Genomic DNA, 21,863 nt, shown 5'->3' on the forward strand with positions numbered 1-21,863 from the left:
CATACTACTTGTGACAAGGAATGGCTCTCTGGTAAAGAATTGCAAGCCATGCTTTTGATTCCATTCTGTCCTGGTGTATGAATAATTATTTAAAATTTCTTAGGTATTTTGAAAGTTCTAAAACTCTTAGATTCCTGATTTGCCAAATATCATGATCCAGAGGTTAGATGCAGTCGAGCTCATCACTAAACATTTCCACTATCTTTTTTTTTTTTTTTTTTTTTTTTTTTTTTTTTTTTTTTTTTGGTTTTTTGAGACAGGGTTTCTCTGTGTAGCTTTGCGCCTTTCCTGGATCTCGCTCTGTAGACCAGGCTGGTCTTGAACTCACAGAGATCCACCTGCCTCTGCCTCCCGAGTGCTGGGATTAAAGGCGTGCGCCGCCGCCGCCGCCGCCGCCGCCGCCGCCGCCGCCGCCGCCACCACCCGGCTACATTTCCACTATCTTAAAGCTACTAATGATAAGGTTGTGACTTTACTATTTATTTTAAAGTGCTTTAGTCCCAGCAAGGATTAAGCACCATCATTTTAAATCCCGCTAACTGGGATTCTCCAGCATCATCGAAGTCCTGTGAGAATAACCAGACACAGCAACTGGGTTCCCTGTTTGCTGTCTGTTATGATTTCTTTGCAGTGCTTTTCCTGGTAACCAAGCAGACTATAAACTAGCTGGTCTCTATCTCAAATGATTTTGGATGAACTAACATATCTACTCACTGGCGTGTATATGCTCAACAGATGTTAAAATGAGAATGTTTACAAAGATCTGAGATGGCTGATTTGCTCTTCCTCGATCTGCTTCCTTGTAGAGCATGGGATGAAACAAAGTATTGTGGGATATTTGTACACTGCGTGAAGTTCTGTCCTTGTGATTTGTTTAATAAAAAGCTGACTGGCCAATAGCTAAGCAGGTGAGGTTAGGCGGGACTTCCGGGCAGAGAGAGGAACTTGGAGATGAATCTAGGCAGACAGGAGATGCCACCGAGACATAGAGCAAGTTGTCCAAACAGAATTGAGGAGAGGCAAAAAACCACGTAACAGAGCATGGATGACTAGAAACAGGTATTGAAATTATAAGAGCCGGCTGAGAACAGGCCTAAGCTAAAGGCCAAGCTTTCATAATTAATAATAAGTCTCCTTGTCATTATTTTGGAGCTGGCAGTCCCAAAAAAAGTCTGACAAGAAAGACCAACAACAATACAGCTTTTAACAATTTCTTCTGAAGTCTTAAAAAGATTTTTTAAAAATCTAGTGTAAAAAAAAAATCTAGTGGACTTGAAGCATGCTCAATGGTATGGTATATGATTTTACTATTATGTGAGAAACAGAGGTGGAATTTTTAATTTTTTTATTTTATCTGTATGGATGTTTTGCCTCCATGTATGGATGTGCACCATTTGCATGCCTGCCTGATATCTACGGTGACCAGAAGACACTGGATCCCCTAAAACTGGAGTTCCAGATGGTTGTGAGCCACCATGTGGGTGCTGGGAGTCAAACTCAGGCCCTCTAAAAGAGTGGCTAATGCTCTTAACTGCTGAGCCCTCCATCCTACCCTGGTAGTAGTGAACTCTTAAACTGTACTGTAGGATCTCTCTCTCTCTCTCTCTCTCTCTCTCTCTCTCTCTCTCTCTCTCTCTCCTCCTCCTCCTCCTCCTCCTCCTCTCTCTGTGTCTCCCTCCTCATCCTTCCCTCTCTTCCTCTTTTTCTCCCTTCTTCCTTCTCTCAGTCCTTCCCTCTTTCTCTTTACATCCTTTATGAAGTTTATAGCTTCGCTCCGCCACATTCTCCCACCATGCCTTGCTTCACCACAGACTTAAAACACAGGAACAGCTTCTAATGGACCAAAGCATCCAAACATGAGCCAAAATAAACTTTTCTTCTTTACAAGCTGATTGCCTCTGGCACTTTGTCACAGTAATGAAAAGTTTCCACAACTGCTTACGCTAATGCTGCATAGCTGAGACCACATGTGCTGCCGTCCTGTCCTCACAGTCCTCACACAGTTACACTCTCAGGCCCAGACTGCTCTCCTTGGCCCCTCTCCTTTTCCTTCCCCATGTCCTACCTTCTTCCCTCACTGTCTTCTCACTTATGTCCTAGTGTGACACCTTGAGATAAAGTGCCAGGGAGAGCTGGGATTGCAGGCGCTGCCATGCCTGGTGGAGTCTTGGTGACTTCTGTGTCCCCGTCGGACATTGCACTTGGAGACAGCTTGCTCTTACCAGTCATGCTCCAGGACCAAGCCGTCTGCACTTCTGTCCATGCTAGCAACGGGGACAGCTAGTCTCCTGTACATCTAGTGTGAGAACACGCCTGAGCTGTTACAAAGGTGGTGACAGGTCACTGATACAGACACGCTCGTCAAGGCGTCCAAAGTGACCATTTGCTAACAACAGACTGGGATGAGACCAGCTCTGACCAGTGTCAAACAACTTGCCCATCAAAAAATGGGCATTCGGGACAAAGGCCATGATAGCGGGGGATGGGGTTGGAGGAAAGAAAGGGAAGGGGGAGAATGATTTAATTATATTTTAATGAAATAAATATTTTAAATGGGAATTTGGTGAATCACATGGCATGCGAATTATATTTCCCTAAGCAGGTGCCAAAACACAAAACAAAAGTAGAAGTTAGCTGTGGCTGAAGCATCCAGGTGTGCATTTTCAGAGACAGAAAGAGATGGGAGACTTTGTTAACCCGGGAGCTGCTGTCCTTCCTCAAGCAGGCCTTGGGAGAAGCAAGAGGCGGCCCTGGCTCTGAACTGATGCTCGTTGGCGTTCTGGATTCAGACTGGAGACGATCACACACTGGGCTGCCTGCTGACCTTAGTAAGGGCATCACTGATGACATCGAGGTCATACCGCAACTCATTCACAGCGCTGGTTATGCTCTTGGCGTCTCTCAGAACCTGAACACTCTGAGTGTACGGATTGTACTTCACTCCAAACGGGCGCTTTACAGTTTTGGTAAATTCTCTAAAGAAAACAAGTAAGGGAGTGTTAATTTCTATGAGAGTGAGTGATAAAATTAAATAAAGGACAGAAGACCTGGTCACACACAGACACAGACAGACAGAAAGACACACCACACACACACACACACACACACGCACACACACACGCACACACACACACACACACACACACACACACACACACACACCTGCTTTCTCTGTCCTGACATCAGTGGCCTCAACACCATCTTTTGAGGGAAAGCTCAGTCCCTCCTTCTCTCTCTCCCTCTCCTCCTTCCCCCTCTCCATTCTCCCATACTGAGCACTAATCCCATGTCTTCTCTCTTGGAAGTGATCTACAACCCATCTTTTGAACTCATGGCTTCACTAAGGGCATCAACCACAGTATTTTTATCTGTCAGTATGTCAGTAGATAAGGGCAATACTGAGCTACACAGTAACAGACTCCTCAGCTATGCCTTACATAGCAAAAGAGGGGACAGGATGGGGGGGGGGAGAGGGAGTCCTACCCTCCTGTACTTGTGAGATTTTTCAGCTTAGAATGTTTCTAGCTTCCTCTCAAATGGCTTGAGTTCCTTCCCCCACCCCATTTTCTCAAGGTTTAAAATCCGTCCCCTTTTTCAAGCTGACCTTTGAACCTCTTACTTGGTACCCTACAGAACAATCATGCTCAGGACCCCAAAGGATAACTGCGCAGCTGAAAACAAGTGTACATGCTTGGGGACTGGAATCCAGGTTCCCATCCATCTGGTCTCCCCAGTGGGGACCACTGCAGCTTTGCACAAGGATGCCATCAGTGCTAGAGAAAGCACACCTGCCATGGTTATTGGGTTCTGTGCATAGCAAGCCCCTAGGAGATTAGCATTCTCTCCAACCCCTGTATGCCCCTGTCCTCACAGTGTGGCTTCATGACTCCCTTCATCACATGCTAGTTCCTGGAGTCTGCTTCCATAGGCACTTCCTCCTGCTACTGCTATCTCAGTCCAGATTTTACATTACGTGGAGTTCACAAGAATCTAAAAAGTGTCTGTCTGTGCTCCAGTTCTCCTGCTCTGGGCTGCATCCTTGCCTGATGACGAGTCAGGAGATCTGGCTGCACTGAAATATCCCCATGCATCTCTATCACTTCATCTTTTTCCATGTCCTTTCAGCCTAAAACTTGACACATCCCAGTTCTAGATAGTCTTCCACCTGTCTCACTTAACTCTAAGGCTTCTGTGATTCTCCAGCTGGAGAGGAGACCAATGGAGGCAAGACAGTGTTTCCTCTACACCTCCATTCTTGTCACTTCCTATATTACTACAGTAGTGTATCTATAGTTTCTTTTCCTGCTGAACCATGAACTCTGCTGGGAAGGAATGGGGAGGAGCCAACCTCTCAATGTATCTCATTCCCATATGCAACTAATTAACATATAATATTCAACCGACTCTAAACGATGGATAAGTGCCAGACAGAAGGCTCCTCATGGGCACCCAATTACCTCCTTGCTTACACCTGTGATTATTGTATCTTTGGATATTACTTTTGCAGCAAATGGAAACTTGAGGGATATAGGATTTACCTCATCTTCTCCTTTGCATCTTCAAAGCTCTCGGATACAAAGTAAACATCCTGGAAGGTTGTGATGAGACATTCCTGCTTGCAGGCAACCTTGGGATCAAAGGGCTTAACTTTGGCATGTCCAGAAAGCGCATGCTGGGGGACAAAGAACGGCAATCAGATACTGCCTCTCTCTTCCCAGAACACATGACTGCAGCGACTGACTCTGAGTCATGCAAGGGACCTGTCTGAAACCTCAGACAGACCCACTGCATTTCTGCTTCATCCAGTCTAGCCCAAGAAAAGAGGCTTGCTGTCCCCCACAAATGGCTCAAGACCATCTCAGTGGTTTTATTTTAACTTTCTTCATCACATAGGAGGTACCCAAGGATCTTTATTGATTCACTTATTTGTTTATGCCTTAGGGCACCTACTATTTACCTCTACTGGTCCCTCTTACATTTATTTATCCACCACCAGAGAGCAGCCTCCTTGCGCACAAGACAGTACCTTGGACAGCGTTTGAAGCATGGCTCACCCCACAGAGCTCACTTCCCTATTTGGTACAGAGCTTATTGCTTGTACCCCAGAAATTTGTTTAAAGCTTTAAAACACTTTCTATTTAAAAGACACATTTTTCCCTAGAAATCTGGGAGAGTAGAGAAAAGTGTTCTCAAAGTATGTTTACTGCCACCTGAAATATTTGCCCCAGTCAGCCCTTGCTCAGACGCAAGCCCTGCCTCCAGGCGTGCTGATAGTGTTGGTGAACACAGTTATGTGCAAAGACTTACGACTCTTACTTTGAGCTCACTGATGGAAGAAAGCAAGCCGGCACCGAAGACTCTCAGCTGTCCATCTTGTTTGCACAGACCAAACTCCACAGTGAAAAAGTAGCACTGTAAAAGGATGTCAACATTATGTTTACATCCTGGGCACCTCAATTTAAAGCAAATTCCAGTTCTCAGACACTGGCCCACAGCACACACAGAAACAAGCCCAAGACTTCCAGCCTAGATCCCAAGTCCCGCCACATTCTGGCCTGTTGTGCATCAGGACTTTCTAAACCTGATGTGAAGACTCTCATGCACAGTTAAAAATTACCAAGGAGTCCAGAGATCTCTCTGTGTGTATGTGTTACCCCTAGCTATATTGGGCATATTAAAGTTAAAACTACGAATCAATTTAGGTGCTTAAAAATCAGTTTTAAATACAGTAAACCCATTGTATAATAATGTAAGCAACACTTTAATGAAAGTATGTTTTACAAAACAAAAAGTAACAAGAGTAGCATTGTTTTATAATTGTTATTCACCTTTTCAACTTATTTTGATTATTTTTGTTATGTGTATGTGTGTATGTGAGCACCTACAAAGGCCAGAAGATGGCATGGGATCCCCTGGAGCTAGAGTTACAGGAAGTTGTTAGCTGCCTAATGAGGGTGCTGGGAAATAAAACTCAAGTCCTCTGGAAGAGCAGGAAGAATACGCGTGCACATGCCTGTGAAGGTCAGAAGAAGCTTCTTTCCTTTCACCATGGGATGGAACTCAAGTCGTGAGGCTTGGTGACACTGAGCCATCTCGCTGGCCCTGATTTTAATTTTTGACAAATTTAATCCTATGGATTCACAGTGTGGAGTGACGGAGTCAGCTAACCCCACACCGTTCACATCTTGTCCATGTCTGGCTAGACAGTATTTAATGTCTGATGGGAAGGCAGATGGACTACCATATCTGCTTTTGTATTTAATCTTTTGCAATATGTTGTTTTGGTTCAAGTATATGAAGAAAGCCCAACTTCACACAGTTATGTAGTTAGAATAGGTCTGGGTATTTGATTCTCTTCTTCAGAGAAATGTGCATATTCTTTAAACTACCTCACTCAGCATATGGCAGTTGCTTAAAGTTCAGACTCAATGTGGCATCTGAGCCCTGTCTGTCACATTAAAAATACACTTGTGTCTTTTGCTTATGAATGATTTTGTCCTAAAAGACTCAACAAAAGGCCTCAGGGACCCCTAACATCCCCAAACCATAACTTCATAACCAGTTAGCCTATTCCACATCCCTCCCCCACCCTCAGTTGTTTCCAAGGGGTACCAAGTCCCTTCTCATCTGTCTTGTGCCTCATCCTAAAATGTCCTTCCTTCCTTCCCTAGTTCATAAGACATCACTCATTTTCTAATCTAAAAATTAGTATATTAAAGCAATATTGTGCTTCTCTGTCTTGTTTTAAAGCTGTGTTTCTTTTTGAGAAATCTTAAATTTTTAAATCTTCATTTAACATTATTTAAATTCATAAACAAATAAGCAAAAACAAATTTTCTAATGGCTGTCTTATGCATAGACTTCAAACTACCCACATACTCCCAACCACACCCAATGGAGAATCCTGGACTATACAGCTGTTTCTAGATGTATACCGTTGCCAGTTTTTGGACAGTCTCCTCTGAAGCTCCAAGGGAAGCCAGGCCAATTTCTTGGGAGAATTGAGCAAAACTGGGTTCAGCCAAGAGAGGAACATGACCTAAGAGTTCATGGCAGGTATCTCTGAAACAGAGACACAGTCTGTCACACTGTGATGCCTGACACAAATACATAAAGAACTGTTGAATCCCATCGAAAGTCAACCTTGTTTTCACTCTAGTTGATCCTGAGTAATGGATCATAAAGGAAATTAACTGAATAAAGAAATGCCATTGGCTCCAAATCTCATCCCCTCAACACACATCCACTGATATCCCAAGTCCCCCACCCAAATCAAGTCTCTACTCCCATGTTTCCTCAACAAGACCCTCTCTGACCACACTTCCCAAAACAACACCTATATACATGCCTGTATTCTTTCTTTCCTGGTTTTATTTTTTCCCCAATGGCACACACCATCATCTGACATGATACAGACTACATTTACTTATTTATCATCTGTAGATTCCCTTGAAATACAAACTTTATGAAGACAGTAATTTTATCTGATTTTTACATCCCTTGTGCACTGAACTGCACCTGGCACCTAACAAGTTGCCAATTAGCATAACAACAACAACTGGTTGTATATGCTTTAATGCCAGTCACTACCCTAAAGGCTTCACTGAACACTTACAAGATGTTTTGTGAAGTGGTACTAGCACTATAAGTAACGATCGGATGAATGAACGACTTAAGTACTTACGGCTCTGGAGTATAGAGGGGATCTGAACTGTGTCTCACGTACTGAGTGCAGTGAAAGACTCGGAAGGCTAACCCTGACAGGAAATCTCTTGGTGAAAGGTAACCAGCCACAGGACGGATGGAAAACCCTGTACATGCTGCAAAGCAAAGGAGAAAACAGACAATTTCACCTCAGACGCAGAGCACTGACACTGGCCAGTGGCGCCAGGGAGCCCTTTCAAGGGGATGTGGAAACGAAAGTGCAGCTTTATGCAAATGGCAGCAAGCTGAGCACTATTAGGCACGTCCCACGGCCGGGTGGCGCTCCTTTGACACACATCTCCTTTCATGCTAACAAAGGGTTTTCCTCTTCATTGTAACAGCTATAAAACACTGAACAATGTGCTCAGGACTCCAGGAGAAGGTAAAAGTGAAATACAAACTCGGGAGGCCCTAGATTACACTTGGCACCCTTCTTCAAACATGGGGAGCAGTCTAACTCCTACACACTGACAGTGGACATGTAAACTGGGGCAGTCATTGTGGAAGCTTCTCAAAAGGAAAAAAAAAAAAAACAACTAAAAATAGAACTGCCTTATGACCCAGGCAGACCACTCCAGGGCATATTCCCAAAGGGCTCTAAGTCAGCACACCACAGAGCTACGTGTGCATCCATGTTTATTGCTGCACTAGTCACAGTAACCAAGAAATGGAGTCAGCCTAGATGTCCGTCAGCAGTACATATACACAGTGGGATTGCATCTCATCATAAAGAAAAATGACATCATAACATTTGCAGGAAATGGGTGTAACTGGAGATCATTGTAGTAAGAGAAATAAGCCAGGCTCAGAGAAACAAATACTGAATGTTTTCTCTTATATGTGGAAGCTAGATTGAAATCCCTGTATATCTGTGTGTGTGTGTCTGTATATCTGTGTGTGTGTGTGTGTGTGTGTGTGTGTGTGTATGTGTGTGTGTGTGTGTGTGTGTCTGTTTGTAGGTCATGAAACAAAGGGGAATATGAAGGGGGAGAAGGGATCTTGGGGAGAGGGTAGCAGGGGGAGAAAGTATAAAGGAATGCATGTGACATGAAAGAAGAAGACACACTGTTTAGGAGAAGAAAGGGGCAGTGGAGTGGCTCTGACATATAAGTAAAAAACACCATAATGGAGTCTATTACTTTTATGGTACTTTAAAAATTAATTTTAAAAGTATTTTTTTATTATAGCCATTTTTAATCCAAGCTATTTTTAGGCATGATTATTTTCTTTAGCTATTTTTATTTCAGATAACCTGGATGGTTCTATTCCACCCAAATGCCAAGATTGTCTTCCGTGTACTAGAAAAGGGCTACCGGGTTTCGGTAGCTCAAGGGATTGTTGTGCGCTGTCTTGTACCTCGCCCTAAACCCTCACAATACGTTTCAGTTCCATCTGTACTCTGTGAGTTTGTCCCCACTCTGATAGGCAGAAGGCCATCCAACAGAGTCTTCTCCATTTCTTGACAGAAATGCTCCCTACTGTGCTGCCCAATGGGACAACAGCCATCTGTCACTTCTGAGCAAATACGTGGCTGGTAATGGCCAACACCCTAATATTTTGATCAAGTACATTTTAATTGTTTACAATGTAAAAAGCAGCATGTATACAGTGGCCACCATGTTTGACAGTATTGGTATCCTTATCTGACATTTCATGTGAAAAGTCCTCTAATTTTGGTTTTTCCTTTTGACAATTGCCCTTGACACAGTAGAATGTTTCCATGGTGAGCCAGCTCCAGACCTCAAGGGAACAGCTCTCAGTTTTAGATCCACAAAATGTTGCCTGCAAGCCTGATTGAACAATGCCTGTGACACATACTCATGGAGCTGTGTGAGTCCAGGGAGGAAATCTGCACTGTTTCTGTACCATGTTTTGAAAGCTTAGGTTTTCATCGGAAACACATACATTATTTCTGTCCTCATTGATGCCATGTTTTCCTGTTCAATTCCTTTAGGTTTTTAAATAAGGGGAATTAAGGGGTCAAATAAATAGGAAGATATTTGTTAACTATCTATGTAAGAAACTCAGACAACACTTTATGCCAGGGGGGGAAAACATTAACAATATGAACCAAAAACATGACTTCTGGGCTGGGAGTGCAGCTCCTACCCAGTGTCCCTGAGACCCTATACTGAGTCCCCACAACTGCAAAGCAGCACTGATCACCACAGTCTCTGATTTGCTGAGACAGAGGGAGATACTGATTTCTCTTAAGCGCAACAGAGTCTGCCTCACGATCAATGATCATTTTACCCTCTACATCAGCTAGAAAAATTAAAGAGGCCTGAACCAAACAAGACTGTTCTTACCTTTTGCTTATTCTTCTAGTTTCATACACTTCTTTGTTGCAAAAATCATAGAATCTTAGTGTGCAAAAAGACTTAAGAAATCCCTCAGCCACCAGAGACTCCCCCTAGCAACAGAGACCACCCAACATCAGAGACCACCCAGCATCAGAGATCCCCAGAATCAGATACCACCCAACATCAGAGATCATCCAACATCAGTGAACACCCAACATCAGAGACTACCCAACATCAGAGACCACCCAGCATCAGAGACCACCCAGCATCAGAGACCACCCAGCATCAGAGACCACTCAGCATCAGAGACCACCCAGCATCAGAGACTACCCAGCATCAGAGATCATCCAACATCAGTGACCACCCAACATCAGAGACTACCTAGCATCAGAGACCACCCAGCATCAGAGACTACCCAGCATCAGAGATCATCCAACATCAGTGACCACCCAACATCAGAGACCACCCAGCATCAGTGACCACCCAGCATCAGAGACCACCCAGCATCAGAGATGCCCTAGCATCAGAGACCACCCAGCATCAGAGACCATTCATCATTAGAGACCACCCAGCATCAGAGACCATTCATCATTAGAGACCATTCAGCATTAGAGACCACCCAGCATCGGAGACTGCACAGATGCTCTCATCTCCTCTACACATCCTTGAAGGCAGATGCAGAGGCCTGGCACAGACAACCTCCTTGATGAGATCTAACCACTTTACAAGCATGGTTTCACATGGCTCTTTTAATAACATCTCCTTTTTATTTAAAAGTCATATAGTAATTTACCTATCCTATAAAACAGATTCTGATTTGTCAAGTGTTTCAACATTTAATGAACATCCCCTACATCTCCAAGTTAACACCCAAAATGTCCTACAGATTTTACCCATGTGACACATTTTCAAATTCCTTTGCAATTATTCTTACTTTGTCAGGCCCTAAGCTATGAGGACTCTTTCCAGTGTGGTGCCCAGTCCTGGATCCAATACTCCAGGATGAGTTTAGGAGACTCTGGACCTTCCACGTAACTAGACTTCATCCCTCCACAAACAACACTGTCACAGTTGAAGCAGATCAACACCCTCCGTATAGAGCTCTGTTGGCATATTACCTTTTAAAAAGTTGGAGACATCCTCCAGTTGCGGGATGTTGTCTTCCCGATAGCCACAGTGTTTCGAGAGCAGAGGAAGGTTTCTGAGGTACTCCCTGCAGGCATGGGTTGGGTAGAGTTTGTTCAGCTCTCGGAAGATGGTTCCCCAGGTCTTAATCTCTTCTTCTGTGAATTCAATCTTGGGAATGGGGTCCCCACTAATGAGATCAAGATGAGGAATTCTGCATTGTAGTTAGTAGTTACACTTACATGACTTTCTATTTACTAAGCAAACACACTTATTCCATTATTTTGTTATCTCAAAGTTAGATATGTTGGCTTGTAATATACTTACTGTTTGTAGTTCATAGCCAACTCTGCAAAATACTTCCGTCTTCTACGGTAGACATTGTCTTTGAAGCCCTGATAATTAAAAGTAATAAAATATTGAAACTAAAAATATTTGAAAGTGACATCTAGGAAACACTTCATTATTTTGTCTGGAGATATTGAAGAACTACATAATTGTTACCACAAGCAAGCAGTGATTAGAGATATGTGGCCATTTTTATTTTGAAGTCAGCAGTTACATGCCAGCTTTATCATCTTGTAGATAGAAACAGAAATTTTATATATATATATATATATATATATATATATATATATATATATATATATATATATATTTGGTTTTTCGAGACAGGGTTTCTCTGTGTAGCTTTGCGCCTTTCCTGGGACTCACTTGGTAGCCCAGGCTGGCCTCGAACTCACAGAGATCCACCTGGCTCTGCCTCCCGAGTGCTGGGATTAAAGGCATGCGCCACCACCGCCCGGCTAGAAATGATATTTTTTAATAAGATCCTACAGTGACTACAAAGGCTGACTAGAGAACTCCATCCTAGTTAAGCACATAGCTCTTATCTTGTTTTGTTTTCCTTAATCACTTCACTGTATCTTCAGTTATGTTTACCTATGATAGAAATTAGTAATAAAAAGACTGAGGTGTAATTCAGCAATAGAGTGTCTGCCTAGAACACTTGCGACCCAGTACGGCAAATAATGCTAAATTAGAAGTTAGTACTTAAGATAGTGACTTGACTGAACTAAACTTCCCAGCACTGATCTGCAAGTTGTGTCTGTCGTGTGAAGAGAGCCAGGTGAAGGACAGAGGAGGCACAAGAATTTGCGCAGAGAAGGAAAACATGTTCAGGATACAAAAATGCAAGCCGCGCCGTGCTTCCAGCCCTTGCATGGTGCTCAGATAGTGTTGAAGACTAGCTCAGGGCCTGCAGGTTGCAGGTCCCCTAAGGAGCTTGGATTTTGACCTCGGGGCTATATTGGTGCTCTCTCAGACGAACAGCTACACTGAGATACAGCTCATATGCCACGAGACAGCCATTCATAGGAACTAGCAACCATGATCATAGTTTTTGTTTGTTTTCGATTTTGAGACGACATCTCACTGTGTTGCCCTGGCTAACCTTGAAACTTGTAATCCTGCCACCTCAGGCTTGCAAGTGGCCGAGACAACAGGCACCTGTCACTGTGCCCTGCGATCTCTCCTTACTCTCTAATTCATGAGCGTGTTCAGGGTGGTATGGTCATACACTGTACTGTCTGATTTCAGAAAAATTGTGTCACCCCCCCCCCCCAAAAGAACCATCATACTAGCTATCTGTTCCTCATCCCCCCACTTTCATGCAGCTTAGAAAACAAGGGGTGCTAAAGTGAAAACCAGATCTGTGAGACTCCACTGTTGGATTCTCTCCTCTCCTTCCCTCCCAAGAACCTAGAGATTCAAACACAAGCCCGATGCTGTGGATCCCAACTCCTGAGCTCATGGCTGTACTGAAAAATTCTCCAAGGAATCTACTTCTCAGCCAATCAAACAGGGCAGCATGACGGTAGGGGTTTTTTTGGACCCACCTTTACTGCCATTTCAAACACCCAGGCCTATTTTAGTAGGAACTGACTACAGACACACTCAGCTCTGGGGATATCTTAATAATGGGAATGCCAGGAGCAGGGCAGATCTCCGAGCCAGTGAAGCTGGATACTTTCCTGTCTGCTGACTCAGTTCTACCTCTGTGGAGGACTGCTGCTGATACCTGAAATCCTAATTCCAACAAATTCTATTTAGTTTATAAAAAGTCTTTTCCCACAATCAAGTTGCCCTTACTATTCGGGGGTGTGGGGGGGAGGAACAAAACAGAGCAATGGGAGTAAATACAGTCAAAGAGTCTTATATATGTAGGAAATATCACAATGAAACTAAGTACTTTGGATAATTAATATATGCTATTAACATGTCTGGAAAAATAGTAGTTGCCCCTAGATCCTAGGGAGATGACTGGGCAATTAAGAGCACTGGCTGTTTTTGAGGATCCAGGGTATGTTTCCCAGCATCCACGTGGTGTCTCACAACCATGCATAACTCAAGTTCCAGAGGATTTAATGCCCTCTTCTGGCTTCCAGGGACACTTCTGGCACATACATAAATGCAGGGAAAAACAGCATACACATATAATTAAAATAAAGAAATTCTTTCTAAAAGTTTTTAAATTGCCCTTAATATTTAGTTTTCCTTAAAGTATTTTTACTAGACTATTTTTTTAAAAAAATATTTACAGGATGGTCCGCATCGAGTTCAGATCCGTACATCAGCACTCTGTTGGCACAGAAGTCCAGGTCAGAAATCTTCTTTGGAAACCAAGGAACAGTCTCCATAACTGCAAAATAAAACCCCAAAGCCACTGAGGGTTTTTGGAAACCAAGGAACAGTCTCCATAACTGCAAAATAAAACCCCAAGGCCACTGAGGGTTGAGGAGACAAAGTTAACCAAAGAGAAATTCAGAAACCAGTGCAGTTGGATGAGACGAAAACTTATATATGGAAGGAAAACGAATATGACTTGAGTGAATTGCTCTACTTCGAGGAATTATATTTTAATTAAAATCATTAGCTTTACTTTCTAAAAAAATTTAATATTCAGGTTGATTTCCCAAGTGCTAAAGCTTACCGTTCTTAAGTAACAAACCAAATGTTTAAATGTTTTTTTTTTTTTGGTTTTTTTTTTTTTTTGGTTTTTTTTTTTTTTGGTTTTTCGAGACAGGGTCTCTCTGTGTAGCTTTGCGCCTTTCCTGGAACTCACTTGGTAGCCCAGGCTGGCCTCGAACTCATGTTTTAAGTCACACGCATAATTATCCTGTGAAGGCAAACTAGGACAATACAGCTCCACAGACCAGCATGCAGTCCAGGAAAGGCTTTCAATACCTGTGTTTGTTTGAGGTAGGGTATCATATCTCAATATCTAATTTCTAGATTAAAAAAATATTTGCAAGAGGTAGTGGCACATGCCTTTAATCCCAGCACTCTGGAGCCAGAGGCAGACGAATTTCTGTGAGTTTGAGGCCAGCCTGGTCTACAGAATAAGTTACAGGACAGCCAGGGCTACACGAAGAAACCCTGTCTTGAAAACATTTTTATTTTCTTATTTTTAATTCAGTGTGTGTGTGTGTGTGTGTGTGTGTGTGTATGTGTGATCTGACCTGAGTTGGTGTGCATTAAATATTAAAGGTGCCATCTAACATTCTAGAAAACTCTTCACTGTGTAGTTGAGGTAGGCAAATTGCAGACACCAAGGCAGTCTACCCAAGGTAACCATTGCCAGTGAGAGGGGAGGCCTGGAACGCAGCCTTCCCGCCCTGTGCCTTGTCCTCTGTGTTTTAAGGAGAGCACCCAGGGACTCAGGGATGTTGCTCCCTGCCAGCCAGAAACGGAGGTGAGTCCACAACTTAACAATGCCATGAAGGCCTGCCAGATGAATAGCAGCCCTGGCCACACCCCAAATATTGTGATGTAATTCAAAGAGACTCCACTGAGTATAAAGTAACTAAATGAATCCGTTTGTCTTTTGTCTTCACTAAATTCCAAGGTTTTCTTGTCAGAAACGGAGACCTTAGCCTCAGCCTTTTCCGTCTGAGTATCTGAAATCTTGGAAGGCTTTATATCACCTGAGCAGCTGTTTTTGGTGGGAATATGGTACATAATAGGTTTTAGATTACAGATACCAAACACTCCCAACGTTTCCTCCAAATTCAAATATCTGTTTAATATCTGTCTGACACTAACTGAGCCCCCGAAGGTCTATGAAGAACAAGGGGAGGGGAGATCAGGGTTGTGGAACCGGGAAGTGATTGAGGAGCTAAGAGAGGGCATTGACCTCTGACCCACCCCTTCTCATGCTCAAGCCTTCTTTTACTCCTCCACCCTCCATCAACTGCTGCCACGTAATTTTTCCCTGGAATTCTGATCAGTTGCTGTTTATCTCCCCTTCACTACCGCACTATGAAGACTTTAGAAAGACAGAGTTTTCTTTTTATCTCCTCGTCCTCAAGACTGGACACACGTTGGGTGCTTGCTCTTGGAGGTGGGGCTTTGCCTTCTCAAACATACCGTCTTCCTTCACAGTGAGCTGATCGGGCGAGTCCACAGAGAGGATAGTGGTGTGGGACTTCAGCAGGGGAAAGATGTCATTCAGCTGTTCTCGGTTGATGTCGCAGTCAACAAAAATCTCGAACTCTGAATTTCTTCGATTTGATTTCCGGGACTCGATATGTAACAGGTTCACGTGGTTCTCCTGTGTGAAGCCGAGGGTAAAGATTGAGTGGACCCGCTTTGGATGCTAATAATCTTTGAGAAGAGGACTTTCATTAGCACCGAAAAAACAATTTAACACTTGTCAGAATTAGCTCAAAGGGCGGAAGAAGGTGTTTTTAATGCTGCTAATGGCAAAATAATTCCCTCCTGCAAATATGTAGGATTAAATGAAAGTGTGAAAACTCATCATAAATGACAACTATAGGAGGTCCTCCAATCAGTCAGGGTTGGTTAGAATTCAGATGATCGTGCATGCCTATAGTTCCAACACTTGAGAAGCAGAAGAACCCTGAGTGCAAGGTCTTCCTCCGCTACATAGTGATTTTGAGGCTACCCTGGCTCTACATAGTCTCTCTCTCTCTCTCTCTCTCTCTCTCTCTCTCTCTCTCTCTCTCTCTCTCTCTCTCTCTCTCTCTCTCTCTCTCTCTGTGTGTGTGTGTGTGCGCGCGCGTGTGTGTGTGTGTGTGTGTGTGTGTGTGTGTGTGTGTGTGTCTTCAGTCAGAGCTAAGTACTGAACCCAGGACCTTGTACATTCTACACTTTCCTAATAAGCTAAATTCCTAGCTTCCATAGCCCCTTTCTCAAAAAAACTAAAACATGGGTCAACAATATGGCTCAATGAGTCAATGTGTTTGCCACCAAGTCTGAGGACCTGAGTTCAAACCCTGGACCCCACAAGGTGGAAGGAGAGAACTGACTCCTGCACACCAACCTCCACATGCACACAGACACACAGACACACACACACACACACAGACACACACACACACACACACACACACACACACACAGAATAAACATTTAATAATAAATAATTTTTTAAAAAAAATCCCAAACACCAAATTGCTGGGATAAAAGAATCCTGGAGAAATTTTTTTCAGAAGGTGATATTATTGTTACTTGAAAATTTTCACATATTAAAATATCAAAATGATATGAATAGCCATGGTAACCATTTTAAGCAGACTGCTTCTTTTCATCCATGTCAGTCTGAGATCTGGGTACCACATTGCAAACTTCAGTGGGGAGAGCATTTGAACATTTGAGGAAAAGCACTTCAGACTGAAAAACCAAACATGGGTACCAATCACCAAATGATTTTTTAATCTGAAAACATATGAGAGACTCAGAGCAGATGACCTATACTAATCCCTACATCCAAACATAACTTCACGAACACCCACGCAGCCAGGTACGAAGCATGATGGTCATGAAGAACGGCAGGATGCACACGGATCTAGAGTCTAGTTGGGGAAAAGGAGGAAACACAAGCAGCAGGTTTGGATGAACAGATGTTCATCGGAGAGACAAAGCATAAACCCAGAAGAGCAGAAGGTGCCACAGTGCACCTGAGGACCAGACAGATGCTCATTGGAGAGATAAAGCATGAACCCAGGAGAGCAGAAGGTGCCACAGTGCACCTGAGGACTGAACAGATGCTCACTGGAGAGACAAAGCATGAACCCAGGAGAGCAGAAGATGCCACAGTGCACCTGAGGACCGACCGGAAATGAGAAAGGCAGAAAGGAAGGGCAGGCCAAGCTGAGAAACCATGTGCAGCTGGGGAGAAGACTCCGCGGAGAAAGGACTTGTCATGCTCTACACCCAGGCTACCGAGAAATGAAACGACACTGAAGAGTGAGCAGGGCATGGTGGCTTACCTCTGCAGTCATAGCACCTGGGAGGCTGAGCAAGTTTCAGGCTAGTCTGAACTACAGAGTGAGACCCTGTCTACATAAAATAAATAAGTAAAGACACAGATTTGGAGCAAGGAGAGATAGAGCAGAAGATTGATACGTTCTTTATAAGTTTACAGAATGTGTTGACTTTTTAAACCACATCCAGAAACTCTAACAATAAATAAAAATGAGAAGTGATGGTAGAAGAAATAAAGGTATATACTCCAGAGGTCCAGAGATAATCAATACAATAAAAATAATAATATAAGCCAGGCTTGCTGGTATAGGCCTGCAATTCTAGCTACTTGGGAGGCTGAGGCAGGGGGATCATGGGTTTGGGGGCAGCCTGGATAAGTTAGTCAGACTTTCTCAATAAGTAAACAGAGCTGAGGACACCCCTGAGTGACAGAGCCTGTGGCCAGCATGCGCAAAGCCCTTGGTTTAACTCCCAGTATGTCAATAATTAATAATAATAATAATAATAATAGTGTAGTATTAAATTTGGGGAGGAAGGGGTAAAGGAACAAAGGGAGATGGTATCAATATCATTGTTCACATTGAGAACAAATTAACTCACAGTGCCAGGAGGGAACAATAGCAAAGTTTGTATTTTATAACTCATCACCAAAGAAGAAAGGGAGAGAAACAGGTTGAAGGAGCTGGCTGAAGCTCTGCCATGCGGTAGGAGCCCTGCTCTCAGGCTCTTCTAGAGCAGTGTCTGCATTTGAATGTTTAGTCTCTGAATGGCTAAATAATATGTCACGGAGAGACAAACCTGCTTTATAATCATAGCCTGCATTTATTGACCATTTACTTTGTACGACCTCAAGCACTTTGAACAGTTTAACTATTAATTCTTAACGACATGAGGTAGGTAGGCAAGGTTCTCTCTTATTTTATTGAGACACACAGAGAGATTAACTCCCAATGTTCATCCAGCTAATGAGGGCTTTGTACACACACAGTCTGCTTCTAGAACATGCCCAGCCATGTGGTGTGCAAGCACCACAGCATAGCCTGTTCACACAGTTGGTTAGAAATCAGTGTTTGTGTTCCTGGGTCCTTAAAGCAGGTTAGAGCCTCCAGTTCCGTGATGTCACCACACCCAGTGTCTCTCTTTACTTTGCACATGTATGTGTGTGTCATGAACTCACTAAACTGTTTGTGAGTGTCTGCCTCCTTTTCCAGACCACACTATCTGTGAAGAAAGGCACCATGTCTAGTTTTTTCAGATCCATATGCTTAGTGTAGAGTCCAGGACCTGCACATAGTAAGTGCTCGATAAACGTCTGTGCTCTGCCTGATGCACCCATATTTCACCAGGAGAAGTGGAGGAGAGGGGCTCAGTGGGTGAAAGTGCCTGCTGCACGAGCATGGGTTTGAATCCCCAGCAACCACGTCAGCAGCTTGGTGCAGTCACTTGCCGGTAACGCCACACCGTGGGGTGAGAGCCAGGGGAATCTCCGGGGTTTGCTGGCTGCCAGCCTGGATTCAGGCCCAATGAGAGACCCTGTCTTAAAGGAATAAGGCATAGAATGATAGAGAACGGCACCTGACATTCTCCACTGGCCTCTGCACATGTACATATATAACACACACACACACACACACACACACACACACACGCACGCACGCACGCACGCACCACACGCACGCACGCACGCACGCGCGCGCGCGCACGTGCACACACACACACAGTAAATAAAAATAAAAACTTTAAATAGGAACACGTTAAGGCTCATAAGTGCACATTAGCCCACAGTCTCCCTATGCTGCGCTGAAAACAGATCTGAGGACCATGGGCTCTGAGGCGCTGACAGTGCATAATTTCAGAATCCTTACTACTTTGTCACCTGAAGATATTTAATATATCATTAAATAATACCAGCATTGCATGGTTAGGCATCTCATTAAGTGTAAAACACTTTATTTAGTTGCAATCTCTCAAATGTACGCAGTGACTCCTCCCCTAATATCCTCCTTAGCTACTTGTCTATTCTTCCCTAGGCTGTTGTATTTCTTGCCCATTTCTCAGAACTGAACAATATTGTATCTATTTTGTGTATGTGCTCCTGAGTGTTGTGCATCACAGGTGTGCAGCACCCAGAAGAGGACATCAGATCCCCTGGAACTAGACAGAGATAGCTGTGAGCTGTCTAGTGTGGGTGCTGGGAACGGAACCCCTGTCTTCCGCAAGGACAGCAAGTATTTTTAGCCACTGAGCTGTGTTTCCACTCCCTGAACAATACTTTAGTAAGTTGTTAAAAGATTTCTGAAGGCCGTCTCCAAGGAACTGACAGTACCTTACGTTTTAAATAGAATTTCAGAGACTCGTTTTCAGATGGGCTTTATGGGAAATCCATACCTGGAAGATTTTCAGTGCTTTTATGAGTCCTCCAACTTCATTCTTTAAGGAAAAAATGAGGGTCACTCTCCCCCTTTCTGAAGAATGCTCTTTGTTCTCCTTGTCTTCAATCATGGCGAATCTGAAGTAGGAAAGCTCAGATGAGTACTAAGCAGAGAGCTGGGCAGCAGGGGCAGCAGTGATAACTTCATCCACCTCCCTGCTCCCATTCCTTCATCTGCAAAACCCACATGTCTGGCAGGCTTTTTGAGGGGGCAGTGGGGCCAGAAGGTGAGACGCCCCTAACATAGTGCCCGGAATGGCAAGGGCCCCTGCTGTGTCTCAGAATCTTCCCTTTTCTCCTTTCTGACCATTGAGGGTGCTGATCAAGCCTTCCAGGCTCTGTCGGTCTCTCTGGTTATTTCAGCCCCAAACTGAGTCCTCTGTGAAGGTCTACCTCATCTCCCATCAGAATCTGGGGAGCTTCCCCGCATGCTTCATCCATTCAGAGCGGGGTCCAGGCCTTCTGTTTCATTTGTAAACTCAACTAGAGCCTCGAGAGACTGACATACCTATGGTCACACAGCTGCAGGGGGTGAGGACACGCGGTTACACGGGGTCTTTGACAGCTCACATCCTTTGGCTGTCCTTAACACTTTTGCCCGACCTGGTGAAATCAGGTCCCTGTGCTGACAGTCACATTCCTATCCACTGGTAATGCTGCCTGTTGATCTGCCTAGCCCAATAGCACTCATTGAGCAATCTTCTTCTTCTTCTTCTTCTTCTTCTTCTTCTTCTTCTTCTTCTTCTTCTTCTTCTCCTCCTCCTCCTCCTCCTCCTCCTCCTCCTCCTCCTCCTCCTCCTTCTTCTTCTCCTTTGGTTTATCGAGACAGGGTTTCTCTGTGTTGTTTAAGAGCCTTCCCTGGAACTCACTCTGTAGACCAGGCTGTCCTCAAACTCACAGAGATCCGCCTGCCTCTGCCTCCCGAGTGCTGGGATTAAAGGCGTGTGCCACCGCCGCCCAGCTCTTCATTCAGCAATCTTAAAGCCCTTGTAAGAACCTCCAAGTTTTCTCTGGTATTTCTTCCCCCCCTTTAGCCTTCTATTCCCCCTTTTAGCCCCTTTGCAGCCAGGTAAAATAAAAGGGAGGGTCACCCTCAAAGGTTTATCCTCAAAGGCAGGAGATCACCCTGAAAGGGAAGGAGTCACTATCAAAGGCGGGGAGGGATCCTACTTGTCCGAATGAAGATGTCCCAGTGTGCAGGACCCCGCACTGGAAGTAAGACCTGCCAAGCAGGAGGTCAGCTGACCAGTAGCCTTGGCAGAGCATAGTGAAGGGAGCGTGAGCGTGAAGGGAGCGTGAGCACACTGAAGGGAGCATGAGCACACCGACTCTTTGTTTCCTTAGCTTCATCCCCAGTAAGTGAAACTTCCAATTCTCTCATCTTGGAAGCACAGCTGAGGCTTTCCAAGGTGTAGGCAGTTTGAAAGTACAAGGAGGAGAATCCCTAGGGATCTGGACTTTCTTTTCCACATGGGAAGTGGGAAAGAAGTGGAGATGAAATACAGACAAAAAGGCTTGAGCAAGCACCCAGGAGGTAAAGGAACCCTCCAGAAAGGCAAGGCAGAGGCTGCCCCCGTCCCGGATGATCAGAACGATCTAGGGCAGTAGCTACAACCCATGGACAGGTGAACTCCAGTGACTGAGGATGTGGCCCTGGAACACTTAGTTAGAATCCCACCCTTGACAGCCCACAGGCACATCTGGAGCTTGTCTCCTCCACTTCCACTCCAAGATGGCTAGGCTGCAACATCAAAGGGGTTCACTTTAAACCTCTGAAAATACAGTTACATTTAATCATGGTTAAGTTTACCCAGACTATAAACTAGCTCTGCATCTCAAGGACCCATGCCTCTGTCAGTTGTGACCTGGGATGGAGTACAGAGTGCAGATGTGGTGCTGACAAGCCTAGCATCCGAGACTCGCCTTCCTTTAGTGGAGCGCAAGGGAGGGTTCCCTTTGTAGAGAGAGAAGGAAAAAAGATGTTACCCTTGAACGGAAAAGAAAGATTAATG

General features: G+C 44.2%; 1 protein-coding gene across 1 annotated transcript; it reads right to left on the reverse strand.

The window, feature by feature from the left end:
- Nucleotides 1-1,711: 1,711 nt before the first annotated feature.
- On the reverse strand, nucleotides 1,712-19,922 carry Tph1 (tryptophan hydroxylase 1). The gene is made up of 10 exons (XM_059253373.1): nucleotides 19,809-19,922; nucleotides 15,561-15,744; nucleotides 13,733-13,833; nucleotides 11,460-11,527; nucleotides 11,126-11,322; nucleotides 7,685-7,820; nucleotides 6,936-7,062; nucleotides 5,317-5,412; nucleotides 4,539-4,672; nucleotides 1,712-2,975 (listed from the first exon to the last, which is right to left on the reverse strand). The coding sequence occupies exons 1-10, from the start codon at nucleotides 19,920-19,922 to the stop codon at nucleotides 2,801-2,803; spliced, it is 1,332 nt and encodes a 443-aa protein (XP_059109356.1). The 3' UTR covers nucleotides 1,712-2,800.
- Between the last annotated feature and the right edge of the window lie 1,941 nt (nucleotides 19,923-21,863).

The sequence above is a fragment of the Peromyscus eremicus genome, chromosome 1 (genome assembly GCF_949786415.1).
Source record: "Peromyscus eremicus chromosome 1, PerEre_H2_v1, whole genome shotgun sequence".
NCBI classification, from domain to species: domain Eukaryota; kingdom Metazoa; phylum Chordata; class Mammalia; order Rodentia; family Cricetidae; genus Peromyscus; species Peromyscus eremicus.

Coding starts and splice junctions, on each gene's coding strand:
- Tph1 (XM_059253373.1), bottom strand. CDS start 19,922: ATGATTGAAGACAAGGAGAACAAAGAGCATTCTTCAGAAAGGGGGAGA. Junction 13,834..15,560: donor GCTCACTGTGAAGGAAGACG/GTATGTTTGAGA, acceptor TTTATTTTGCAG/TTATGGAGACTGTTCCTTGG. Junction 2,976..4,538: donor GATGCAAAGGAGAAGATGAG/GTAAATCCTATA, acceptor TGTTTTCTTTAG/AGAATTTACCAAAACTGTAA.